Consider the following 27,413-nt stretch of genomic DNA (forward strand, 5'->3'; position numbering starts at 1 on the left):
GGCCTGTGAATTGTCATTCCTGAAGCCGTCTGTTTTCTAAGTTCTTCTGCCAAGTTTCTATGGGAGCAGAGGGATCATTTTCTCCCTTTTCAAAGAGCAGGGTGAGTTGAGGCCTCCAGCTGGCAAGTCCTTTAAAGTAATTTTCAAAGGAAACCTGAGCTGAAAGGCCATGTGGTTGGCAGAGGGTGGTGTGACTTTCTGAAGCTCTCTCTGGGGCTTTGGGTGGTCAGCTCCCCTAGGCATCCCAGCACGTGTTTGGAGCCTTCTGCAGAGTCACTGCCAAGGGACACCACTGTCCAATCAGGGGGCCCATGGGCCCAGGGAAAGGCTCTGGCTCATATCCCCTCCCTATCACCACCCAGGAACAGGAAAAGGGGGGTGCGGATTTTCTCCTCTGGGCCATTTACCAGAACCACACTTGTCCTCCCTGTTCTCAGGTCCTGTCAATCAAATTTGATCCTCAGGGTCTTTTGAGGTAAAAATAAAACAGTGCCAAAGCATACTAGGTTGAACTTGGGCATGAGTCATGGAAGCTTAAATGGTCTAGTTAAACCAACCCCTCATTGGACAGGGTGGGAAGGAGACCCAAAGGGAAAGTGGTTGTCCCAAGTCACACAGGAGGTAGCTGTGTTCCCTCACAGGGCTCTTGGGACAAAGACTACCTCTGCAGGGAGCGAGGTCTGCTTGGCTACTTACTATTCATGAGTCTTCTGGGTCCACAGATGACTATCAATCACCCAGGAGACACCAAAAAGCCTTCAAATGCACTGAAGGTGAAAAATTTATGAGTGAGGGCGGAAGCCTAGGACCTGTCCCATTTAGCCACATGGACAGAAATTGTTTATGAAGCCAAAAGGCAAGATGAGTCTTCACGCTTTACAGAATGGGCAATCCAAGGTCCAGAGGACGAAGATGTTTGTATTAGAAGAGTGAGAACTGAAGTCATTAGAAAGCTCAGCCTAGAGCTTTCCCCCACTTGAACCAGGTGTAGTCATGCATGACTATAATCCCAGTTTACTCAGGAGGCTGAGGAAGAAGCATTGCTCGCTTGAGGCCAGCCTCAACAACTTAGACAAAAGGACTCAAGATAAAAGGACTGGAGATGTAGCTCAGTGGGAAAGCACTTCCAAAGTTCAACTCCATAAATCCATCAACAATCAATCAACCAATTAATTAAGGTCTGAGGCTGTAGTACAGTGGTAGAGAGCACCTGGGTTCAAATACCAATACTGCATACAAAAGAAAAAAAAAACACCTATGTCTTCATGGCCAGGGGCTAGGACCAATGAGGGTCCTTGCCAACCTCCCAAGAACAAGCTCCAACCTCCTCTTAAATGAGACTCCCTTCCAAGGCTACACAGGCCAGCAGCCCTCCACCTCAGAGAACATTTCCCACTAGAATAAGAGCTAACTAAGCCAGATCTATCCAAATCCCCATTTCAAGATAAGGAAAAACCTTCAGAACAAGACGACTTTTCAACATTTTATTCTTATATTTGTACAGCTATATTTTACAACGCGATAATGCAGTTTAGACACAGCCAAACCCTGTCTCCGGAGTAGTTACAACACAAGCATGACGCAGAATGGGATGAGACAAACATTCCCAAAGAGAGTTTAGTTAGTGACAACTTCAAGTCCCTGTGTCTGCCTACACTTCAAAAAGGGATGGCGCACACTCGTCCATCACTGAAAACGTCTGAAAAAAGGCACCGTGAGGACACGTTGTACAGGTATATACAGACTGAAAACTAGAACAAAGTTACACATTTTTTCCTTCTGCAGCTTTTTTTGTTCTTTTTTTTTTTAATACACACTTTGTAAATTGTAAACCTTCACTTGCAAAAAAATACAAATACACTGAGGCATTTTAGACAAAATATTTTCTTACTTATACAGATGCAATACTTAAAATATTCTCTTAGGTGCTCTTTCTCAATAAAGATTCTCAGATCCGTGTCTGCCTGCAGATACAAAATCGAGCCTTTAACGCAGTTTTATATTTTTAATATATCTTTTTTAAGTTTATATATATTTATATTATATATATATATATTTATATATTTACAACTCTGCCATATATTCCTTCACCTTTGGTTAAAAAAATTAAAGCCCTCTCTTTGATAACATACCGAAGTCTTGTCTTTTAAAAGAATGCACATTTACATACAAAAGAAACATCTGTTCCCACAAAACATATACATTCCTCATTTTGCAGACTGTCAAGTCAGAACTTTTGCGTACTCCCCCACTTTGATACATAAAATGATTTTGCTTTTTGCTGACGTGGTTCGCCGTACACATAGGAGAAGCAATATTATTTTCTTAATGTTTTATGGCAGCAGGGGGGGCCAGGAGCTAACATGGCTCCTACCCCCCCCCAGGCCCCGTCCCCACCCCCACCCCCAGCTATGATTTGCACTAGTGGATGAAAGAGGCACTACATCATGGGATGAACATCATAAAGTGTTACAGTATCCTTTGGGTAGACTCTGAGAAGGGGCTGGAGAGGAAAGCATCAACACTCCATGCTTCAGCAGGCTTTGGGGAGCTCCGGAGGCAGGTCAGTGGCCGACACGCGGTACTGCACCTTGGTGTTGGTGATGGCGCCATGCTTCTGGCGCAAGTGAAGTCGCAGCTGGCTTTTGTGACGAAAATGCAGGTTGCACTTCTCGCACTGGAGGGAGGGCAGAAGCAAACTGTTAGCTGACATCTATCTAAGCAACACATCATTGCACAAAGACCCAGACCAGGAGATTCTCCCTGCAGAGAACTGGGACAGCTCATTCCTCTGAAAGACCAGGTAAAGAACCCATATGAATCTTGACTTCCACCAGAGGTAAGTAAGCATTGCACAAATGTCCCTTCCCTGCTTGCCAAAGTGTCACTCACTTGTGCCCTTCCCTTGCTTGAGAAATTCTTCCCTAAGACCATAAATGTAATTCTTATCCAAAAACACTGTTCACATGCAAACTCCCCTAATTATTAAGGCATTTCTGAATCTCTCTAGGATAAAAGAAAATCTTTCTTTTTCATAGCCTTGCCACAAAGTCACCCCGTGCATTAATATCCTCAGGAAGATAACACTATGAAAGGAAAGTGACCACTTCTTACTAAACTTGATAATTCTCTTAGCACCTAGCAGAACACACCTCTTAGGCAAATTATACAACAAATATAAACACTTTTAGACAACCTGACTAGCTCAGTCTGAATGCATGGAAATTCTTGAGTCTAGGATATGCTTTTTAAAAATGCAGCTGTCTTCCTTCCTAGGGTATATGCCATGGAAAGCTAGCAAAGCATTAGCAAGTAGAGCTGTTTTTCACTTTGGTTCAGTAAATGGGTGATGATGTTTTAGTGAGGAAAGTTCCCTGAAAGAAAAGTTGATGACAAAATTTAATGGATCCTGGAACAAAAAAAAAGGGCATTTTTAGGTTTGGGGTTTTTTTTTTATATAAAGCAAATCCACATAGTATGGACTTTAGTTTATAATTATATAACAGTATTGATTCATTAGTTGTGACAAATATATCCAAAAAAATAAGATGTTAACAATAAAGGAAACCGAGTACACATAAGAACCTTCTGTGTAATCCTTGGAAAATTTTATATATCTAAAACAATTTTAAAATAAAGAGTGTTATAAAATATGTTTACAGAGACTTTTTTAAGGTAAAAATGGAAATAGAATTAAGAAAATAATAAAGTGGGCAAGACAGTGAGTAAGGAACTCTGGTTTTAGGAGACATAGGTCTACTGTGCCTATGCCACCCACTACTATGTGGCCCAAGCAGGTCATTTCTCTTTCTGGGTCTTGTCTCTCCCTCTGAAAGATTCTGGATCGATAAATAATGAAGGTCATTCTCAACTCTGATATCTTCTGCATGCAAAATTCTAATAAATACTCTCACTATGTGAGCAAGCCACCCTGAACACTTCAATGCATTAGTTAACCTAATATTACTCCTCTTTGAGGTTAGTACTATTTTCAGTCACATTTTACAGATGAAGAAATTAAGGCACTAAGAGGATAACTAACTTCTTCTTACTATTTAACTAGTAAGGAGATATCCAAAGTCTTAGAAGCAAATGAACAATAAATACCACATTTTGCAGGAAAACACCTGAGATGTGAGTGGATCATTCACTGATTGGTTCTCACCACCAAGTGTGATGCCATCAACTCATGAAACCAGCCAGACAGTATGCAAACAAATTAGTGTGGCTGTGTTCCAAGACCACTGTATGTTCCCTGCAACTTCAATTGAATATTATTTGCAATGTTGCACAATATTAATCTTTTTTATAAAGTAAAAACCACTTTTAGCTCATGGCATATTCAAAAATTAGCTTACAGGCTAATAGCTTACAGGCTGCAGTTTGCCAAGACCCTGCTCCAGGACACAATTCCTATGGCCTCTTCATAGCATTGTGCCACAGAGCCAGCCACCTCCTCTTTATTCACATGGTCTTTTCTCTGCTTCAATTTGTCTTGTTTTTCCCCTTATACCATCATATTTTTCTGGTCCTCTTCCTACTTCTAAGACTGCACCTTTTCAAATACCTTAACTACTCTTAAATGTACATTTAGCCTAGTAAAGAGGTATGCTATAGGTGCTCAGTATTTGTGGAATGACCTCAAAATCTCTGTATTCATAATCTGGACTTCTTGAAGCTCAGATCACACAATCCAGTACCTCTACTCTAAAGAGGAACACGTTGAGACCAGGTGAAGTCAAGTAGGGTGTCTTTGACAATCAGGCCCAGACCCAGGTCTCGAAATCACTAGTTCAATGGTCACTCATTGTGTACTTGAGATTGGAGCACAGCTTTCCGCTGCCCCTCACCCCCCCTCCCAGGCCAGCCGGTGGGCACCAGGGGCTTCCGTACATGGTAAGGTTTCTCTCCCGTGTGGATGCGCAGGTGGCTCTTCAGAGTCTGAAGGTGCCGGAAACGGGTGCCACAGATTTCGCAAGGATAGGGCTTCTCGCCAGTGTGGATGAGCACATGGGCACGGAGGTGGGCGACCTGAAAGAGGAGCACAGCATGAGAAGCTCTGCTGGGGTGGGCTTTAGGGCCCCAGGGTCCTTTCTCCACACCACCCTGCTCACCTGAACAAATCTAGCTCCACAGGTTTCGCATTTGTAGGGCTTCTCTCCAGAGTGAATTCGAGTATGGGTCTTCAGATTGGCTGGCCGGTTGAACTGGGCCCCACAGATGTTACAACGATAGGGTTTCTCGCCTATTTCCAAGAGAAAGAGAAAAAGAAAAGCCATAATCAATAAAGAAGTTCTGCATTGCTCCCAGGTTTGCATGCAAACTGCCCCTATCTGAGTCCAGTTGAGTTTTTCTTTCTTTTGGGGATGTCAGAGAATCCAGGGGCCTGGTTCCTGGCCTGCCACCCTCTCTCACACACATACCAGTACACCTTGCATGAGGCCAGGGCCCAGAGACAAGCAATGACGTGGTGGATGGAAAGGAGGCTCTATGTGGGACAGCATGGGGAGGTTCCAGGAAGCCTGGGCTTCAGAACCAGTGTTGCCATTAGAATCATCTACCTGAAGGACTTGGGTAAGACACTGTCCTTCTCTGGGCCTCAGTTTCCCTCCCTGAACCTGCAGGGCTAATTGAGATGACCTGAGGAGGCTCTTCTGGCTCTTCCCTTGGATGAAACTGATGTGGTAATGCACTTACTCCCATGGAGATACTATCAGGCTACTCTAGTTTCTCTCTTTCAGAACAAACATTTTTCTGCTCCTAGAAACTTCAGCTATACTCCAATAGCAAGAAGGGTGGGGTCTGGTTTGAGCAGAGGCTCAAATAAAAGAGACCAATTGAAGAGGCTTCCTTCATGGTGAGTGTCGAACATACTAGGGCCACTTGTAAGTAAACTGTGGACAACAATTCAGTTGTATGAAGTTACCTGATCAAGGACCGTGAGATGATAAGGAATAAGTCCACGGAGGACATTAAGAGGCCTTCCATTTTTTTCCTGGCTTTACAAAAACCCAATTCAATATGCCTCTGTCAGCCTTAGTTTCTTTACCAGTACAGTAGGATGAACACTGCTGATCCCCAGCAAGGGCAGAGAATCAGGAAAGAGTCTCAAAGGAAAGACAAAGGGTACAGGGAGTGGGCGCATCCCCCAGGGAAAATGGACTTGACAGGGGAGAGCCCTTGCTCAGACACGGTGGGGCCTCCCCATTGCTCCACCCACTAAGTCCTTCCCCTAGGAATCCTGGAGCACTCCGTGAGGAGGGGCAGGGCCATACCCGTGTGGACGGTCTTGTGGCTGGCGAGGTTGCCCTTGTAGCGGAAGGAGGCCTGGCAGCGGTCACACTTGTAGGGTTTGTCACTGTGGGTCTGCAGCGTGTGCCTCTTGAGCGAGGCCTCCTCAGAGAAGCGGCAGTCACACTCATTGCAGAAGAAGGCCCCGTTCTCTGTCAGAGGCAGGAGGGACACCACATCAGCTCGAGGAAGGGAAATGGGCTCTACGCCTCCCTCCTCTGGGGCCACCCAGTGCCAAACTGAACCCCAGTCCACCTGCCAACACTCACGGGAGCCCAGAGTAAAGGACCTATGGGATTTTATTTGAGGGCGCATTAAGAGTCTCAGGCATGGAGGAGAGAAAGGAGACAGACTGAATCTTAAATCAGTCGGTACTCATAGGGCCTAATCCAGTTGGAGGAAGCCTGGGCAAAGCTTTTCCTTCTCCCAAGTGAACTTACTTTTCTTATCAGGTCACAGTTTTATTTACATTCACACACAGAAGCCCTGGGGCAAGACCCTTCACCTCTCAGAGCCTCTCTCTGTGTCTCTATCTCCAAAGTCAGGATAATAAATCCCTGTTCTGTCTGCTTCACATAAGTGTATTATATAACACAAAATAAACACAAAGCATTGCAGGGATATGAGATGTAGGTCAAATTCAATTTTACTTTGAGATTACTGAAGGAGGAATCAATGATGTAGACTTCATGGTCATCTGGCACCTATCTGAATTCCATGTCTCCAAGATACTTCTGTGAGATTGGGAGACCAAAGGTAACTATGGAAGTGGAAACAGAGGCCCAGAGAGAAGGAGTAGGAGTGCAGAGCAAGGCAAACAGCCAGGGGACGGGAGGGGACAGTCTTTGCTCTCCCTTTGACTAAAGATCTGTGATCCTGTGCCAAACTTGTCAGTGTAAGAAACTGATTTTTTTTGTCTTTTGTTACAACGACTTGAAAATGGCATGTCATGGTGATTTAACCCTGATTAGGTGTTATTGAGCCATAATAGAGTAGCCAGATCTGGGTGTAGAGTTAGACCTTTATATCTAGTAAAAACTGGGGATGCCAATTGTAGACTACCCAGAAATGTGAATTTAATAATTCACTTCAATCAACTTAATTCAACTACATTTACTGATAGCTCCTCCATGCTGGGGGCCTGCTAAAACCTAAAGAGTATGCAGGAATGAATACCATCAGATACTTCTCAGAATCTGCACCATGTCAGGGGGAGCCAGGGCAACACAGTGGTTTAGGCATAGAGAAAGATCTGGAAATTATAGCCAGCCCTGAAAGCTACACTTGCAGGAATGAGGCCAAAAAGATGGCTTGCTTAGGCTCTATTACCCCATATTAACTCTGATACCCCATCCCTTGCTTCAGCCAGCCCAGTTCCCTGAAAGGTAAAGAATGGGTTGATCTGCTGGTGATTTTATGCCAATGGATTTCTAATCAGGAACTGCTCCCAATCAGAGAGAATAGTACAAATAAAATGGAAACACAAAGCCCATGGGGGGAGGGAGGGAAGGGAACTCACCACAGCTGGAATCCGAGTACTCGGACTGGGTCTCTCCAGTCTCCTCCGGGAACGAAGGCCCACTAGTGTGCAGGCACATCTCTGCATGCTGCGGGGACTGAGAGCCACAGGATGTACACTTGGGGGGATGCATGTAGAGTGGCGAGTGGCTCTCACTGCTGCTACGGGGTGAACCTGTCAGAGACCTGTGGGCAGAATAAAGACAGCCTCAGCACCAGGGGCAGGATAGAACCTTCTGCTTGGCCTCAATGCCATCTTCACTCTGTGCTTAGGCAAACACAGAGAAGAGCTGCCCTATGCTGGCTCTGGGGCCTCAGAGTCCTCCTCAAGTCTGCCTCCAACAGCAACTACAGGAGAGCACAGGCCAGGGTCAAACCAAGCCCAAACCCCACTCCTGGCCCAGTTTCTTCCTCTCGGTACTACAGCCCACAGACTCTCTCAATCTATGGGAAATGTGAGGGTCCCTGCCACATCAAGACCATCGGAAGTACCTGTAGAATTTGTGGGGTGTTCTTCTATAGGAGGGCATGTTCTCTCTCACTAATTCTGTACTTCTAAGCATTTCAGGCAAAAAAAAAAACAAAACAAAAAAAACCCAAAACTCCCAAAACATGGTTCCTGTATCCACCAGAAGAAATGACCCCAGAACCTGTTCAGGTAATCCCTGATCTCAGACCCAGACCGCCTCTGAAATCACCTGTTGACAATGTTATTGAGCCGGCTGGCTTGTGGGATGGTGGAGTCCTCCCCACTGGCACTGAGCTTGGTTGGAGACTGGAGGTCAAGGTTCTCAGGCTCCATGGGTGGCTGGCAGGCAGAGGGGGCAGTGTAGGCTCGTGGGGAGAGGCGGCCCAGCTCAGCCTGCTCAGGCCCCTCAGGCTTGGTATTCTGGTTGAGGCTGTTGAGCACGATGAACTTGTACTTCTTCCAGTTGCAGGCTTTGGGGTCAGTGGGGCTCTTGGCTGGAGGGGAGCCAGAGGCCTGAAGGATGCAGGCATTCTTGCTACTGCAGGACTCCGTGGGGGAGTTGGGCTGGCAGTCGGATTTCTGAGGGCTTTGTGGACTCACCAGACCCTTCCGGTTCAGGGGTGCGTTAGGGGGCTCGAAATGCAGGGCAATCTCATCCTCCGAAGAGGGTCTTTCCTCTTCTTTGCTGGCCTTGTCACAGGGGAAGTATGGGGCATTCCGGGCTGAGGGGGCAGCAGGCTTGGGGCCCTCAGCCACACTGTAGTGCATGTCACCTCGTGCCTCTTCTGGGACAGCCTCCTTGGGTGAGTAGATGTTGCTGTGGCACATACTGGGGGACACCTCCATGGCATGCCGGGTGTACTCACTGGGCACTGGCCTGGCACTATCGCAGGGGAGGCCCCGCTCCTTGGGAAAAGGATTGGCCATAGGCATCCGGGAATCTCGTAGCTCCTCATCAGAGAAGAGGAAGCTGCTGACCGGGAGGTGGCTATACATGGGATAAGAGGCTGGTGGTGTGGATAGGCCACTGTAAAGGCTGGGGGCAAAGGCTCTGCTTTCACATCCAGGGGTATTCCTTAGCGGTAGGTTGTTCTCTACCACCTCACGACCCCGATAGGCCATGATGTCTTGGGGCATCAACATCCGGCTGTTCAAGAACTCTTCACGAGGAGGCTTGATGGGAGGAACCATCTCTGCTTCACTGGGGGAGAAAAAAGAGAAAAGACACCTTCCAGTGATACTGTTATATAACCCGTCTGTGCTTGAATAGGCTAGACATAGGGGAGGTAACTTTGGAGTAAGGAAACACAGTAACAAGGCAGTTACAACAGAAGTCCAGTAATACAGGCTACAGTTGGGGAAACTAAGGCACAAAGAAGGGAGGTGAGTTACCCACATTCTGTGCCTGGTAAGACTTAAACCTGTAAATTTAAGACACATATGTAAGGATGTCTATGAATCTATAACTCTTCTGACATAGAATTTATGGCTTATAGGAAGCTTTCAAAACCCTTTTCTTGTTTTTACCCAGGTAAAAGCCTGCAAGGAAGTAAAGGCAGGGATTTTACACACATGAAAACAAGGAGGGAAGAATTTATACAGTGCTAGTACTACACTTTCAGAGGGTTATAGACAAACTAGTTTTCTATTGAAGAAAGGGCCTGTGTCATATGCTGGAAGAATTTGTAGGGAAGTTTATAATGGAGAGCAGGCAGCAAATGCCAACACAAGAAGCTCTGGCTCTGAGCAACCAGACTTGGTTTGCAAACCCAGCTGTGCCACTTAGCAGCTATATGACCTACAGCAAGCTACTAAACCATTATGAGCACAAGGCCTGACCTGTAGAAAGGGCTTATAAATGACAGTATTGATGATCTTGCCACCATTATCACCCACAGGAGACAAAGAACTCTGGCTGCAAATACTTGAAGGAATGTGGGTGAAAAAGTAGGTCAGCTCAACATGATCACAATTAACAGTGCTAGAACCAGTGCATGAAGGCTAAAGGAACCAGAATCAACTGGCCATAAAGAGGAGCTTTCTGAGTATCCAAGGTAGACTCTGTGGCTCTGGAAACACTGAGATCCTGGTTCTTCAAAGTGATCAAACCCAGGCTGCAAATCCTTCTTTGGAGTTAGGATGCAATCACCCTAGAGTGGCTAGATTATGGTTCTGAAGAAGTGAAGCTCTGACTCTGTTCCATTTTGCAAAGCTGATCATCTCTGGGTCCTTACATGCAGTGAGGACCATGTCTTACCATTCCTTGGGTAAAGGACTCAATTTAATTCAATAAGTGTCCTCCCTTCCAGGCATGGTGGCATATTCCTGTAATCCCAGTGACTCAGGAGGCTGAGGTAAGAGGATCACAAGTTCAAAGCCAGCCTCAGCAAATTAATGAGGCTCTAAGCAAATTAGCAAGTCCCTGTCTCAAAAAATAAAAATGGCTGGGGATGTGGCTCAGTGGCTAAGTGCTCCTGGGTTCAATCCCCAGTACAAAAAAAAAAAAAAGAAAGAAAGAAAAAGAAGAAAAGTGTCCTCCCTAATAGGGGTAGGATGACATCAGTAAAGTAGTCCCTATGAACTTGAGCAACCCACAGTCTGGCAGGGAACAAAAGCACTTATGTAAACTGTTGTGATAGATATCTAAAGGAGAACTAAAAATCATATGCAAATGTTAAAAGAGAACAAAGGTCTAAAGGACAAGAAAATTGTTTCAGGACACAGAGAAAGAGCTGAGAGAGAATGAGTGGTATTCAGAGAAACTTCCTTGGAGGAGCTAGCATCCAAGCTTAGTTGTGCAGGATGGGTAGGAGGAAAAGGCATACTACGTGACTGGAAGAAAACAAGAGGCCATAATGCACAGGCCTGATCTGGATAGCTTCAAGGAGTCAAGTTTACCTGGGGTGCAAGAGTTAAGAAGGGCACAAGAAGTGTGCAACAATAGTGGAAATGCAGGTTGCGGCAAATTGTGGAGGACAGTTTCTTCCTGTATGCATAAATTATCAAGGGTTTATGATCAGAAACCATCCCTTCTGCCTCCAAGATGGCCTACCTGGCTTTGATAAACTTCCGGCAAGTGTCCACGACATGCTCCATCTGCAGGTACATAGCTGTGGCCATCACAGCCATGATGTTGCCTTCCCGAAGATTGAGCCGAGATGTGTACATAAAGTCCAAAAGGATGCAGAACCCCTCAGGGTTGATCTCAGGATCCAGATTGATCACGCTAAGGTTGCATTTCAGCTGGTCTGTGAAGATGCTGTAGAAAAGGCCACTGGAAAACAAACAAATGTCCCACTATAGTAGACACATGGAGTCCCCATTCCTTTACAGTAGCATTAATGCTCAGATCCTCTTCCCAGAGCAGAGCTCCAGAACTCTCATAGCAATTAATAACAACTTCCACTTACGAAAGCTTACCAATGCCAGAGAGTCTGTAAGTATTTTACATACATTATCTTGTGTTCCTCATAACCCTTCTCTACCTTTATAATTTGGGGACTAAGATCAAAGAAGTTAAGTATATTCTCAAAGTCACAGAACCTGTTTTCCTTTCAGTCTTAACTGCAAGGATTACCAGGGTTAAATTTAGCACTCATTTGCAGTAACTATTCTTAGCCTATATCCTTGGGATAAGAATTTCCCCTCTTGTTTCATTGCATTACTTTTTTATAAGAGATTGTTTTATTTTTCTTTTTAGAAGCAACTTAGATATGGATGACAAATAAATACAAATATGGCTATACACTACTGTTTTTCTCAGTCCACAGATTATCAAAAAATCAATTATTTCTACAAGGTTCAAATCAAAGCTCAAGCATTTACTACAGGTGCCATGGTTTCTAGTGGAAGAAAGAATACACATTTAAAGATTAGAATTATAAGATAAGCTGTCATCTCAATTTTACTGGGTGGGGTGCTAGAAGTGAGCTAGACTTTCACCAATAATACCCATGCAATGTTTACTAAGATACTTCTCTGAACATTGGTTTCCTTACCTGCAAAGTAGAGGAAACACTAAGATCAAGGTAAGCATGAAAATGTTAAGGGTACTGAATAATGCCTGGCATGTGGTAAGCACTCATTAAGCATTAACTAATATTTTTATATCTTTGTAAACTCTGCTCCCTACACTATTTTTTTTAAAAAAGAGAAGATATTGGATAAGTTCTCAAGTACCAGGAGAGATCCCTGAATCTATAAAATTTCATCTATTTTTGCTTTGCTCTTATCATTTATAAGATGGAGATATAGTGCTATCCATACAACACATACTGGAAGATCTAGGGAGATTATTTAATATAACATTGCTCTGAAAATTTGAAGCACTTGACAAATATGAGGAATTAGCTGGCTCATTCTAGCTCTTCCTCTACTCTGAATACCCATGGAAATAGGGTTTTAGAATAAAATAAAAACCGTTATAGCATAAAAGAGCAAAAGATTTTTGAATTAACTTGCTTAAACAACTTAAAGACTCTCTTCTGCTTTTCATTTGTTCACTCATCAACTGAAATTATTCTCCCTGTTCACCCCAAACATATCCTTTCTCGTGGCAGCACATGAGTTCTTCCCCGACCATGTACAAAGAACAGGAACTCTTTTCTAAAAGTGTATTCATTCATGTGCTTTCTGGGAGTCCTCAATAGCAGGCCATGTACTGAGATCTGGAGACAAGTAAGATGTCATCCCAGACCCCGCAAGAAGCCTTCATGTTCCACATCTCTGGCTGCCAGCACCCTCTTATTTATCCATCCTTCCCCTCCAGAACCCTCACCTGCAGGCCATGAGGACTGTCTTATGGGCTCTAAACTGTTCACGGCTCACCACAATGACAACATCAGTCAAAATGTCACGGCTCCTGAGGCGATTCAGGTTGAGAAGAACGTCACTAGCATGGCGTGTGAACTGGATACAACTGTCAGCCGGGGAGGCCATCTTGTCTTCACCTGGAAAAAAGAAGCCAATCTCCTGTTTCCTGCTTACCATGAGTACCAGAACAGGTCACTTAACCTGCTGAGGTAGGGAATGCAACTCTGGTCCCCAGGGTTTCATCTTTGAACAATTAATTGCCCACCTCTGGGTATTAGTTTTCATAGCTGATAATCTTTATCCAATAAGTTGAGATAGAAAAATCTTTAGTGAAAAGGAAATAACTATTTGTTGAACGTTTATCCCACATACCAAATTCTCTGCCAACTACTGTGAGTATGTTGTCATGGCGAGAAGCCATATTTTGAGGGTTATCACACTAGCTTTGTCTTTTGCTAGCTCTGTGACTTGGAGCAGATTGTTAACTGTCTCCAGTCTTTGGCTCTCCAAAATGGGAATATTAATCTTAAAAATTTGGGCTAATGTACCTAGACCATAGTATGTTCTCAAAACTTACAGCTATTTTCATCAGTATCTCATTACATTATTCCATTCTCTCCTCTCTTAGGCTTTGGAGTACTAGCACATTTCTGGGGCATAGTAAGTGGCTAAGTTAGTTTGAAGTAGAAAAGAGAGGGAATGACTGACCCATGCAACAGTGTAAAGACAGTGCCGTGGTAAGGGCTGAGAGTAATACGGGCAAATTGGTTACCCTTTGCCTCATCAAAAGAAGGTGGCAAAGTTCACAGAATAGCTGCATTGGCAAAATTAAAAAGAAGCACTTTGTCCACAAAATTTTAAAGCACATAATTTGATTTACTTACCCAATGCCTTGCTTCACAGTCCAAAATTTTGCTTAAAAACTGCAAAGAAGAGAAGAGAGCAAACAGAAATTGATTTAATGAATGTAAGGTTGTCCACTATAGTCTTATTTTAGGACACATGTAGTTAGTTTTGCTTTGGTAGTTGCAGCCTGCCAGCTGGTGTGGTTTTACCACAAGCTAGCAAACATATTCCACTTCTGCTCTTACAGAAACAACAGGCACCCAGAGCTATGCAATAATAATGCCTGTACCCTGAGTACTAGGAAAACAATCGTATACATTAATTACATATAAATGTACGCGTATATTTCCTGGCTCGAAGTAAAAAATTTATACCATCTAAAGGTCACTTGGATTTCTGGGAAAGAAAAATAAGAAAAGTAGTTCTTTTAATATTAATGATGATGATCCTTCAGGGGCTGGAAACACTGGACATTATTCAAACCCTGCTAAAATATTATCTTTCAAGTCTTAAAATGATTCCACCAGCCTGATAGGGTCAATATCTTTATCCCTATTTCACTAGTGGTGAAACTGAGACTCGGCTTCAAGTGTCTTGCTCAAGACAAACATCCAGGCAGTATTTCCTGATTCTCTGGAACATTTAAGACTGAATACAAAGTCTATAGAATACAACCTGAGGTGACATGTCTATGCATTCCTTGAGTATCTTTGCCTTCTTTTTCAGCTTCCTCTCTCTTGCCTCCCTGATTAAAGACCAGACAGTGTGGCATAGCTTCCAAGTTTGTGCTTCTCTCTGCTAGTGAAAGATTTAACTGTGGTGTGGCTGAGAACTGGCCAGGGAGCACAAAACCTTAAAGAGATTTAATGAAATATGTACTCTCTCCAAACCAGTTTCTCTCAAACAAAATCATTAAAAGAATAGGTGTAAGACTCTCATTTACCCTCAAATGTGAGCTGCAAAACAAAGCAATATTTCCCCCCTTTAAAAGGTATAGTCCTTTAGAGTTATTTTCCAGGTTAAGGGGCCTGAGGCCAATGAGGTCATGTTGGGCCATGCAGATGGCTGATGGCCTGGCCCTAGGTCTTCTGGCTCAAATTCCTATTCCCTTTCCAAATCAGCCTACGTGCTGTAGAACATGCAAGACAGCACCCTGAGGTGGGTGAATCTCATTTTAAGTTCCTTCCCCCACACAAACACTTTGCCCCATTCCAGGCTGCTGAGTCTTACCAAATAATCCCTCTAAAATGAGAGGTTTCCTTGAGTCTGTAACCAAACACTCTGACATTTCTCTGTGGTCCCAAGTGCCAATCACTCAATCTCATTGCTTCAAGGTTAGTGTGTGCATGTGAGTATGTGAGGAGTGAGGGAAGGAACTAGGGACAGGGAGAGAACAGAAAAAGACAAAAGAACCTGATTTCCTCCTTTCCCTATTCCAACTAAAGATGGGTAAAATTTGGTCCTAACCGGGGTTCAAGGATTGTGTCCTTTGAAAAAGAATGCTGAGGACACTTAAAGTTTATTTATAAACTTTCTCCTCTTCCCTCGTGGAAGAGATCCTCAAACACTTCTAGAATACCCAGGCTGTGCTTTAACCAGCACAACCACCAGTTCACTTGTGGATTTCCAGTCCCAGACTTCTGGAACCACAGGAAGCCCAGATTTGCCATTTCACCAGGACAAGTGGCCATGACTCACTCCAGATTCAGATTGAAACAAACAAAACAGTTCCCCGGCCAGTGTCAGCCAAGCCTTGGGCTTTTCACCTTAAGCTATGCCTGATCTAGACAAAAACAAAGCACATGTCCCCTTCAAGTTCACTTCTTTGGGAGCTAACTTTGTCTTAAAAGATCCCACAACTAAGGAGGTGTGGGTTAAGGAGGATGTATACAACACTGCTCTCCCTCTGGACGCTGCACACGTGGAAGTATCACCGATATTAGTTTTTTTGTTTTTTTTTTTAAAGACTTGGTCCTTTCCCATCCATTATTTTATCTTATAACAGCACTGACATATTGTGGAAGACATTATCGCTCCCCACCACCCAGCCAGGTATGAACTTTGCCTAGGATCTCAAAGCCAACGTCTAACGAAGTCCTGGACAAACCTCCTCTACTAGTTCCAGCCATACCAAGGCCACCCACAAGATTCAATCCACAAAAAAACAACCAATATCAGGATCATCAAAGAGAAACTTAACAACTGCAGCGGCCCATACCTGGATCGCCAACACCCAAACTCCCCACCCAATCCAGGCTGCAGTAACCACCAAGGAAGATCTAAACGTTGTTTAATTCACCCCCACACCTTTTGCCCACTTTGCTGCTTTCCTTGTGTATATTCACTTTGGCATCTTGAGAAGGCAGATTCTCTAAAGGAGTTTCCCATGAGAGAAAAAAATGGGGTGAGGAGTGGAGAGAAGGCAGCAGAAAGGAGAGGGTGAGAGACCGGAGAGGAGCGAAGCGACAAGCAAGAGGCAAGATGAGGTTAAGAGAGAGCAAATGAGCCAATACGAAAGACCCCATCCTTTTCCTGCCTGCTCCACTGGGCTGGCACCAGACAGCCCCATTTGCTCGCTCAAGCACACCAGCACAAACAGGAGTCCTGCGCGCCGGGGCAAGCCTGCGCAGATTCGCCCACCCCCATCACACCGTACCTGTCTTCCAGGGACCGCCCAGCCCCAGGCGATACGCTGGCACCGCTGCCCATCCGCCTCAAACCCCGAAGGCGCGGCGGAGGCCGGATGGTATGACTGCGGCGGCCCTTAATTTCGTTACATTCAAATAAGTTTTCGGTAGCTAACATTGTGTATGCCTTTTTTTTTTTTTTCCTGTTACTCCGCCAAGGCAGGGGGCAGTGAGGGGAATGGCACAGCCCTCTCATTCCCGGAACGTAGTCGATCTCAGCTCTGCGGATTTCACAGAACACTCTCTCCCTATCGCCGTCTCCAATGAGAAGTAACTTTCCAGGAAGCTGCTGGCCCCCGACGGCCAGCAGGATCGCTGCCTGCACAGAGCGGACTGCGGAGGATTCACCCGGAGGGGGTGCCGCAGGGGAAGGCTCGCGGGGAATAGGGCACACTTTCCCCTAATTCCCTTTCCGGCGCGGGTTCCAGGGCTCTGAGTGCACCTAGCCCAACCCTTCCCCCACAATTTAAAAATGGGGAAAGTCGACACGTTAGTAGCAGTATAAACCAGGAGTTTGGATCCAATCAGAGGCTCAGGAGTTTGGATCCAATCATGCCTTTGGGTTGCTCAATTCTGGCCTTTGCCTGGTAGGTCGTTGGGTACACCCCCCCCTTTTTTTTTTTTTTTTTTTTTGCTTGCTTCCCTCTTACGCTCTGTTAAAGGGGATGGTTAGATGAGATGTCAAGGTAAAAAAGATTTTGAGTCCCTAGAGCTGACAGTCTCTCTGCAGTCTGTCCGACCCAGCCGAGTTGGAGGAAAGCTAAACCGAAAGCCTATGCCGCCTACGTTAGCAAGAAAGGGAACCCAGCTCGGCTCGGTTTCCGCTCAGTCTATAGAACAGGAGCCACCAGGCTTAACCTAGCCAGGTTTCGGGATTTCGGAATCCTATTTCCTTGAAACTGTAGAGACGGGTTAGGATTCTGCAGAGGCCCGGGCGCAGACGCCAGCGCGCGCACTGGCGCGCTCCAAAGTTGCCTCGCCTTCGCAGGAATTAAAATCCCAGGGCTCCATCTCCTAATTGGTCTCGGTAGCCGGCTTCAGAAGGGGCTTTCAGGACAGTAGTAGAGGACGCTAAAGTCAGCTTTAGAGGCCTCAGTCCAGATCTAAAACTAGCTAGTGTCGTCACACGCCGCCGCCGCAAAAATCTTTCTGCGGCGGAGGCGGGGTCAGGGTCGGTCCTCAAAGACAGGGCCTTTTTGACATTAAACTCCTACTTTATGACTTTCTCTCCCTTATGCCGGGTAGGATAAAGGTGATGTAGAAGGCTGGGATTTGTGGGATAAGGGTGAGGATATGGGGAGTAAAATTAAGTAAATGTACTTATTGGAAATTAGGAGTCGCGTGGTTCCGGGAGCTCAAACCTAATCATGTTTTTACCGCTGCCTAACACTAGAGAGAGCTCTCCATCAAGGTTTGAAACCGACAAGCCCCTTCTCGCCCCGCCCCTCCTTCCCATTGACCTAGTTTGGCCAGAGAGATTTGGAAAACGCCTTCATCCCTTCCCCCTGCTCTCTATTCGGGCCGGCGGTTGGATTATTGGTAATCTAATAACTCCAATAATTCGCTGAAAACTCCATAGGGGAATTTGAAAGTGCAAAGCACTGTTTAGGGACAGGGACAAGGAATTTTAATAAATCTGGAGCTGTCTCAGTGAAACTCCCACCAGGGCCCCTGCTGGAACGCTCCCTTTCGCAGCGGCGTCCATCTAAAGAGCTGTTGTTCAGGTCTTGTCACCCTGGTCTAGAATTAGGTGTTAGGGTCAAAACGTGGTATCTTCCCCGCTACCGCCCCCCCCACACGGGTGGGGCACTCTTCGTGCTCTTGGAGGGGGTTGGAGGCGCAGGAGCGGGAGGGTGGAGGAGGTGACAGTAGATAAAAGCAAGTTTGATAGCATAGTGGCCTCTGCAGCTGCTTTGGGTATCCAAGGTGTTCGGGGACATTATGTCCTTTCATTTCTATCACGTTTCCTGCCAACAGCGTTCTTGCAAGCCTGCAAGCTTCTAGGAAATGCAATAAAATAGAGGGATGTGTTTTATCATCAAGATCTAAAGAAGAGCTGCTGAAGGGACGCTTCCAAAGCGCCCAGCTGCAGACAGCCTTCCAGAAGGCCCCACAGACAATGCCAGCAAACACGTCCAGGGGCAGAGATGTCCCAGCCATCCTGGCGGGACTGGGCTCAGCCTTTGCATAGAGGCTGGCGGGGGAGGAGAGAGGCATGATCTCCCCAAGTAAACAATGCCTTTTAAAATTTGATCTGGACAAAAGTCAGCCAAGGTCTTTATTCACGTTAATGAAGATGGAAGGCACTAACTGTCCTTGGAAAGCGATGAGTCAAACTTGACCGCCCTTCAAACACGTCCCCAGATTGGTTTCCAACCCGAACAGAGGCGCGTTTCTCTGACACAGCCTCCGACCGCTCCCACAGTGGGAAAGGCTGAAGTTGATTCAGGCGGGCCTGGGCTGGGGAGACCGCTGCGCCTCACCCCGGCAGCCGCTAGAGGCCGCCAGCACGCGAATGCGGACGGGCCATTTTAAGAGCTTTGAGAAAACTTTACTGAAGAGATGCTGGGGCACAAATTCTAGGATTATGCTTTGTTTATCTATGACCCCTCCTCATACATGTGCACACACTTGAAATTTATCGACAGGATGCTTTGCAAAGGATATAAAGATTGGAAAAAGGGATTTCTGGGTCCAGATGTGAGCCTCGAGAGCCACCTCTGCAACTCTGCAGACTAGACCTTGGCCACCCCCGCCCCAGGCCATGAATTACTACCACCACCCCCAGCTTTAAAACAGCGGGCTCTTCGGCACTACTGCAGGCCTTTTTATATCTGTTTTTGAAAACCTTAGGCTATGCTTTATAAATAAATTTCCCCAGGACTTCTGGGAAACGTTTCCAATGTGTGCTGTCTGCTAGGGTGACCCAAGAAGTTAGTCATGGTTCTGACAGCTGTTCCTGTCCTTCAGGTACTTTAAAGGAGCTGAGATAAATTCGTCTTTGACTTTAAGTTAAGCTCTGAGATTCAGAAGCTTCCAATCTGGTCCTAGTTCTAGTTTGGTCACTAACTATACTAACATGTCCCTTGTCAAGCCTGTTTTCTCAACTGCCAATAAATAAATAAGAAAAAAAAAGAATTAAGCCCTAAATCTCCTGAACTTTGCCATGCCATCTTTCTAATACCGACTTTTTCCCCAGGGAAGGGGCCATAGCCACAGGTAGATGATGTCCTCAAAGAGTTATTGTTTCTCTTAGTTGAGATAGAAGCTGATCGCTGAGCGACTATGGACAGAAAGAGCAGCCAGGGCATTTCCAATGTTTTGTCTTCTCAAAAGTCAGGAGGTTGGATGCTATCCTCATTGGAGACTGCCCTCCCGGTCATTCCTAGTATCTAGTCAGGATACTGGGAGACCCAAAGATAAACCGGTCAGCCCCCAGCCCAAGGCGGGGGACCTTGACCACCATCTACCACTAGGTGGCAGACTCAGTCCATCCGAGAATCTCCGTGCTGTACAGCCTTCCACGCCCGAAACTCCGACTCCTTTTTATCCCTGTCTGTTAGGGCTGGGGGTGTGGTTATTTCCAAAAACAAAACTGGAAAAACATTTAATTTACTGGTGTAATTCCATTCTTCTCGATGCTCACGCCTCTAGCAATCACAATGCGTTATCTGGATCGGCTTTCGTGTACTACTCGTTGATCCCCCTCGCCCCCCCCCCAAAAAAAAGCTGAATTACTAAGAAGGGAAAGAAAGGGTGCTCTCATCTTCAAAAAGCAGAATGGCTCTTGCCACACACGGTCGGCCAGCAAAGTGAGTCGAGAATAAACTCATTCATGATCCTCACGGAGGAAAGGGGCTCTGGAGACCAAAGACCAGGGTCAACCAGACTTACTGCTCCTGGCTAAACAGGAAGGGGGGGGGCGAATATGGTCTTTTGGAAGGGCTGTGGTCTCGGAGTGGGAGGCGGGGAGGGTTGGAAGGAGCGGTTCTTGGCTTCCACTGGGGCGAAGAGAAACCAGTCAGCTCCGCCACTACGCTCAGACCGCTGCGGTGGCGTTCCCACTTGTTGCGCAGTGCAGGAAACCGGCACGCGCCACACTACTCCGACTCGCAGGAGGCTGCTAACCAGCCTACCATTGCTGCATAGAATCCACAAACCTCTCCCCACCACCATCACCACCACACACCCCATAAACCACCGGTCAAACTACAGCTCTTTCAGCCACCTCGATATTTTACACCAAAAACATCCCCCCTTGTGTCAAAGTCAGACAGGCAGCAAAATTCAGGTCCCCTGAGAAGTCAAGTTCAAAGGCAAAAGGGAGCTACCTCCACCCGGGGAACTAGCCTACTTAAGTCCAACCAGGCACACACACAACCATGCTGCGCCTCTCCCCCCCTCCCTACACCCCCCCCCCACCACCAGAATTCTTCCCCTGAATTATTTGAATTACGTTTCTCTTTTTATGCCACCATCCTAGCTGGAAAGCAAGGTCGTTCTTCTCTATTGACGAGGTCAACTGCAAAGTGCTTCCTTTAAAAGTTAGTTTTTATCTGCGCTAATTTTTTAAATCTCTCTGGGAGGGGGACGCCTCATTGTCATTTCACAATATTTTAAAAAATGTTTGACTTTTGCCATAGTTTTACCCACCGAGGGGTGGCGCTGCCGCACCACCTCCTCTGAAACAAGTTTTTCACAACAAAGTGGGTTTTGAGAGTGGCTACCAGGCAGGGGATAGAGGGAAGGAAGGATTTTGACATCTATCTAGTCATGGCTACCATTTACTCAACCCATGACTGGAACTCTTCAAGAGCTCAGCAATTGACAGCTCAAGAGTTGAGTTCCATTCCTGTCCACTAAAAACAGAATAACAGTCTCTTAAAGAAAGCATCATCGGAGTAAAACCCCTCAAAACTGAGGACAGGAAAATCGCAAATGGAGAATTCCCACTTTTATGGCTTGTCTCCTCCTTCAAGTCACCTAGTTTTTATGAACAGCATATAGCCTTATTGTCACTATCAACAGACCCTTAAAATCAACCAATGTTCCAGCATGCAGTATTGGAAATGCTTCCAAATAGGATACTGGAAATTTCTATTTATAAACTTGGGGGGGTGGGTATTTCCTATCTACAGGTTTCTATTTTGGCCTGAAGACTCAATTGCAGTCATTTTAGCAAGATTATGTCCATCTCCTGGTGCTTTCTGTTCATTTCATTTCTGTTCATTTCTGACCCCAGACACAAATATCTTTTCTTCTTCTTAAAAAAAAAGTATATATTTTCAAGCAAGTATATATTTCACCTTACTCCTTTGAGCTCATGTTTGCTACCTCCAGGAATAGTGTGTGGACTAGGGCCAGATGAACTTCAACTTGGGCTGCAGATTTACGAGTTTCTGTTCCAGTGCCAAAGGCTCTTGGTAGTAAATACTGAGCAAAATAGATACCTGTCTCCTGATGAATCTTGCCGGCCCTTCTTTTATTTTTTAAAGTTATTTATTTAAAACACACACACACACACACACACACACACACACACACACACACACCTTGCAAAGAAAAAGGGAAACTGGCAGTCTCTGTAAAGGAAGCCAGTGGCATCGCTCAGAGCCACAAACTGTATTTCTAAACAACCCTTTCCCTGGTTCCCTCTCTCCTGCCCCACTTTTTTTCTTCTTTCTTTTTCTTTTTTCTTTTTGTTTTTCTGAACAGTAAAAATTGCATCTACAGACAGTCATTTTACTTTTTTAAAAAAAAGTGTTTAAATTTTTCCTCCTGGAAACTATAAAGTGATTGAGAAAAAAAAAAACTTCATAAAAGATTAAATCACTTTCCTAGGGGGATGATTGGCTGTCTGAAGCAGTCAGGGACCCTGTAACAACTCTGGACTTTCAGCAACCGGTTTAAGGTCATTTCCTCAGCTTAACTGTCAGGACCTCCACCATCCCCACCACGCAGATATAAGTGGGCACCACACTGAGGGTCTCCCCCCGCCCCGATTCTTTTAGAAAATCTGTTGGGTTGTGCTCTTGCTTTTCATGGGGGAGTTTTAAAACTCATTGCAACATTAGTTCCATTTTTCTCCAGGGTTCCAATAGCACAGTATCATAAAAGCAACGCAACCCACAGTTCTCAAGACATTTACCACTGTCACTACATCCGGCAGCGGGGTGGCCCCTTGCTCCTGCTGCACCCCAGTGCAGCCGGTTTCCGAAGCTCCAACTCCCTACCCACTCGCGCCCCAGGCCGCCGTCGCCGCCGCTTCCCCCACTCCTACTCCCTCGAGAAGAGCCACAGGTTGCAGATCCAACCAACCTCGCAATCTATTTTTGCAAAATCACTCACAAAGGTCTCCCTTTTGCGCCCGCTCCTCCCGCCGGGTCCCCCAGCCATAACCACAAAGTGCCCTTCTCTCCTCCCGGGTCTTGCACGTAGGGAACGCGGGCTGGAGCTCTGTTTGTCTTTCCCTCGCCCAGTGTAAGGACCTTAGGAATCTGAAGTCTGGCGTCCGCTCTACTCAGGCCCACAACTGCCTTTTTACGGAACGTGCAACATGGGGAAAATGAATATAAAATTTAGGAAAGGGAGGGAACAACCATTGAGAGCCAACACAGAGTCACGCAGCGCCCAAAATACAAACATCGCGGCCGCCAGAAATCCCGCCACCTTCTCGCTCTCCTGGGCTGTCCTGTCAAGGTTCCCTGTGTCCCCGCACACCGAAAGGCGTCGCAGGTGCAAACACGCACCCCTTTCCTACCCACCCCCAACATCCCTGTCCGGCCGTCAGCCTCTCTTCTCGGGATGGGCAAAGGAAGCGCGCAGTGGGTTCCCGACTCCCTTGACTACAACCAAGAAAGATTAATTTTCAAAGTATTCAATACCCCCCCCCAAGCTAAACCTCCCAAAACACAGGGGAAGGGGACACCAAAACATTCGTCTCTCCTTAGGAAGATCACGGCTCTGAAAGGAAGTAGTAGACACGATACTTCATCTGGGTTTATGACCAAAAAAAAAAAAGAGTGGGGAAAAAAAAAACACCCGAGGAGTTCGCTTGTATTTTTCCTCCCAAATCTCGGCTCGGTTGGAAGGCAGGGAATCTTAAGGACTGAGGCCGGTGGAAGGGAGCCAGCGGGGCGAGCAAGCGGGCAGCCTCCCTCCTCGCCTCCCGGAGTTACCCAGAAGGACGGGAGAAGAGAGGCGAGGGAAAGGAGGAGGGAGGGAGGGAAAGGGAGGCAGGAACGCAGGAGCAAGGAAGGCAGTTTGCAAGCCAGAAAAGAGGGAAAAAACACAGCCGCACGAATCCAGCGAGATCACAAGCCGTACGCAAGCAGCAGCCTTTAGAAAGAGCGAGAGCGCGAGCGCGCGTCCTTTCCGCCGTCTGAGGCCAGACAGCCCCCAGACTTGCCCGAATCACCCCCTAAACACTGTCTCGTCCTCTCTGCTCCGGCCACCCCCAAATTCCCCTCCTTCTCTCCTCCAACCTCCTTTTCAAAAACCAAAACAACATCAGGGAGGGTGGCAAAAGCCTCCCCAAACCGGCCGATTCCCTCAAAGACAACAAAATAATAATAATAATTATATATAAATCTATATCCTAGAGTGGGAGAGACGTGGGACTAATATTCGGCATTTATTTTAACACCTGACAGCTAGAATAAATAAATATATACATTTATATCAATAGATACACATAGGAAACTTGGAGCCAAAGCATTTGGCAAAAGCGGAAAAAAAAAGAATTAAAAGGTAAAATAATGATCATGAGCAGCGGCGGCGGCAGCGGCACCAGCGGCAACGGCGGCGGCGGCGGCAGCAGCAGCAGCGGCGGCAGCAACAGCAATAATCACCTGGTGTCCGGCCTTTCCTAGAAACTTCTTGCATCACCACTTCTAAGAACCCCAGTTCTAAGAATCAACAGAGCTCAATTCTCGGAATTTGAGCTGCGGACTTTACCACTGCTACGTGGCAGGGGAGGACCCGGTGTCAGTTCTCAGGGTTTTTTACCTCCTCTGCCCCATAAAATTCCCTCAAAGTCACAATATTTTCCCACTTTCCGGCATATTTTGAAGTTCTTACAGGATAACCGTCTTGGTTATGAATGTTCCGCTTCGAGGCTCGAGTGGACAGAAGGCAGTCCTCCCTCCCGGGCCTCTGCATGATGGTACGGCCTGCTCCGCCGCTGTCACGTGGGCGCCTCCTGTGTGACGTCGGCGTCTTAGCTGTAGCAAAGCTCGGCCTCTGGAATTCTGAGAACTAATTTGCTATTCGGTGACATAAGAGGGGGAGTGCGCTTTGCTTTCCCGGGGTCTGGGCTAATTCTTCCTCTCTTACCATAAACTCAGCTCCTCGAGCTAAATGCATAAAAGGGAGCGAGAGATTTGAACCACTAGAACAAGTATGTTATATATAGTAGGTTTAGAGAGACGAGTAAGAGGAAAAAAACAATAAACACCACAGCTCTCTCCAGCTAATATATTAGGCACCACGAGAAAAATATTTGCCAAGCAGTGTTCGGTGGGTTCATTTGCTTTATTTTTAATTTGGGACTGGGGTGGAGGGTGTTTTTGAGCTTTTTCTTTTTGGTGTGATGGCTTGGGATTTCTGGTTGTTGTATTTTGATGATTTTCAGATTTTTGCCTCTGATTTTTGCCTTTTGCAAGTTTGTGGTGTTACGTAAAGCTTAGGATCCGTCATCGGTTGATTCTTGTTTTGTGTGCGTTCTTTCTCTCCCTATCTAATCGCTCAAGCATTTTAAAGAAGATGTATTATTTCAATACTGATACTATTGAAAGACGCTTACATTTTCAATCATATGTGACAATCCCAACCCCCATTTTCCCCCCTTTAGTGCAATTTTCTTTTCCCCTTGGACTTTTACTGAAGAGAGGCTGTCCTGCACTGGAGAGAAATGCTCCAAGAATTTGTTTTGTTTTGGTTTGTTTCTTTCCAGGATAGCAAGTGGTGGGTTTACTCTGTTATTGTTGACTCTTAGGGAATTTCTTGTTGCAAGAAACGTGTGTATTTGGGTATGTGTACGTGTGTGTTCTGCAAAATTCTGTGAGCCAAATACATGTTTGTGTTTTGATTTTCCTTTTTGGGTTAATTCTTTGATTTCTTTCTTTGTTTTTTTCTTTCTTCCTTCCTTCCCCCCCCCCCCCCCCCCCCCCCCGGCTTGTTTCAAGGTCGTTGTGAAAAGTCTCTTCAGTCAGTGTTGAAGGGATCAGCCGGAGGGAATTCTAAAGGCCTGCCGTGCCAGTATCACAGATACTGCGTGTATTTAGAACAGACTGTGCTACAACTACAACGCACCGCACGGAGCACAGTCCTCTCAGCTCTGGAGTTGAGAGGAGGAAATATTTCTTTCTCTTTTTCATTCTTCCTTTCTTTTTAAAGGCAAATGCAGTGCAGAATTATTTCACTGTGGGCCCTGGTTTGTTTGTTCAGAGCTGCCAGTTTCCCTATTTAAATGTTGGTTGGGGTTTTTTCCCCTCCTACTCATCCCTCAATGAGGGAGACTCTTGTTTCTTTTATGTCTCTCTCTTAAAAGAAGGGTGTGAGGGGAAAATAATATTTCAGATTCCTCAAGAATTAACCCAAAATGTTTGGACCAGAAGCAGCTTTCAAAGGTCAGACTGTTCTGAGCTTTGGCTATGAGAGTCCTTCAAGCGACTCATTAAATCACAGATGAGTTCTTAAATGTTCCACAAAATTTCTTCACATATGAATTTCTAATAAGGATTTTTCTCTAAACAATATAACTAGTGCAACCCCAAATTTGGATCTATTATGGAGAAGGGAGCGGAGCTTTAAAAGATCGCTGTTGTTTCCTCGGATATTTGGGATTTCTTTCACTGACAGTCACATAAGAAGTTTCAGATATGGCTGAGAATGCACCCCCCCCCCCCAAACACCCCTTCAAAAGGCTGTGTCACAGGTTTTACAACCAGGGGAAGTCCAAAGAGGCTGATTACTTTCCACAAGGGCTGGAGCTTAGGAAATATGTGTAAGTGTCTGTCCCTGTGAAATCTGAATATTTTAATACTTATTGACAGATGGATTACCGAAGCCTCTGCAGAAAAGCCTGTGTTGTGAAGGATTTTTGAAAAATATACATAGACCTAATCCTGTCACTGTTGTTGAAGTGAACATTTTACCCCCAAAGACACATGACTTTGTCAAGTGCGGATTCATGCTGCCAGAAGACAGAATGTCTGTTTTTTTCTTTTCTTTTTTATGAGTCCCCTTCTTTCTTGTTTTAGAGAGTTTTAAATGGATCCCACTGATTTCAAAATGATACCCCAATTTTGCTGAAACTATTATCTTTGTGTATTTATATATCTGATTTCTATTTTTTATAAGCTGTAAACACTTTCGGGTTTCTCAGATGCAAGTATATATGGCTTAGAATGTGAAGTATATGACTCTTCTGTATTAACTGGCCCTATAACAGTATTACTTTTGTGATGGGGGGGGGTCACTTTTCTTGTCAAAATTGTGTCTGCCTCATGCACTGTCCTATGCCCCAATCTTAAACACACAACTTGTCCCTCCTGTGTTTCCTTTGCCACTCCACTCTTAGCCCCATGGGGGCGCTGCAGAGCAAAGGGAAATCTGTTCCCTCAGGCAGTGGAACCAGCCAGAGTGGGGGCTGGGAAGGAATTCACCCTTCTCCTACCTTGGCCCTCTTCAATTTTTTGCAGGGAGCCTGAGGAGGGAGAACCCACCATTATCTATTGATTTATAGATAATTAACCCCATCACCAGGGAACTCAAACCTCCTCAGCACA

At 45.7% G+C, this 27,413-nt stretch overlaps 2 protein-coding genes across 42 annotated transcripts in view; one reads left to right on the forward strand and one right to left on the reverse strand.

Moving 5' to 3' along the window:
* Positions 1–1,470: 1,470 nt before the first annotated feature.
* Positions 1,471–24,581, reverse strand: Bcl6 (BCL6 transcription repressor). Of its 4 annotated transcripts, none has more exons than XM_005330983.4 (10): positions 24,474–24,581; positions 13,975–14,013; positions 13,056–13,227; positions 11,331–11,552; positions 8,508–9,479; positions 7,811–7,995; positions 6,276–6,443; positions 5,115–5,245; positions 4,894–5,031; positions 1,471–2,677 (listed from the first exon to the last, which is right to left on the reverse strand). In XM_005330983.4, the coding sequence occupies exons 3-10, from the start codon at positions 13,214–13,216 to the stop codon at positions 2,534–2,536; spliced, it is 2,121 nt and encodes a 706-aa protein (XP_005331040.1). In that variant the 5' UTR covers positions 13,217–13,227; positions 13,975–14,013; positions 24,474–24,581; the 3' UTR covers positions 1,471–2,533. The 4 variants fall into 4 exon arrangements, with proteins under 4 accessions (XP_005331040.1, XP_013216495.1, XP_005331041.1 ...); XM_013361041.4 differs by lacking the exon at positions 24,474–24,581 and adding an exon at positions 16,593–21,009; XM_005330984.5 differs by lacking the exon at positions 24,474–24,581 and adding an exon at positions 16,244–21,009.
* A 293-nt stretch (positions 24,582–24,874) lies between these two features.
* Positions 24,875–27,413, forward strand: part of LOC144376351 (uncharacterized) — a 222,917-nt gene continuing 220,378 nt past the window's right edge. For 8 of the 38 annotated variants that reach the window (XR_013436707.1, XR_013436721.1, XR_013436718.1 and 5 more), the window contains exon 1: positions 24,891–25,140. The gene's annotated coding sequence lies outside the window, so the exon portion shown is untranslated. Of the gene's footprint in view, positions 25,141–27,413 lie in introns of all 38 variants that reach the window. The other 30 variants (XR_013436714.1, XR_013436711.1, XR_013436731.1 and 27 more) reach the window with 11 other exon arrangements.

This window comes from Ictidomys tridecemlineatus, chromosome 3 (genome assembly GCF_052094955.1).
Source record: "Ictidomys tridecemlineatus isolate mIctTri1 chromosome 3, mIctTri1.hap1, whole genome shotgun sequence".
Lineage (NCBI taxonomy): Eukaryota > Metazoa > Chordata > Mammalia > Rodentia > Sciuridae > Ictidomys > Ictidomys tridecemlineatus.

Excerpts from the sequence above, each read along its gene's own strand:
- Bcl6 (XM_005330983.4), bottom strand. The coding sequence starts at position 13,216 with ATGGCCTCCCCGGCTGACAGTTGTATCCAGTTCACACGCCATGCTAGT. Across the intron at positions 11,553-13,055 it reads ACAGTCCTCATGGCCTGCAG|TGGCCTTTTCTACAGCATCT; the intron begins GTGAGGGTTCTG and ends TTTGTTTTCCAG. Across the intron at positions 9,480-11,330 it reads CGGAAGTTTATCAAAGCCAG|TGAAGCAGAGATGGTTCCTC; the intron begins GTAGGCCATCTT and ends TTTCTCCCCCAG.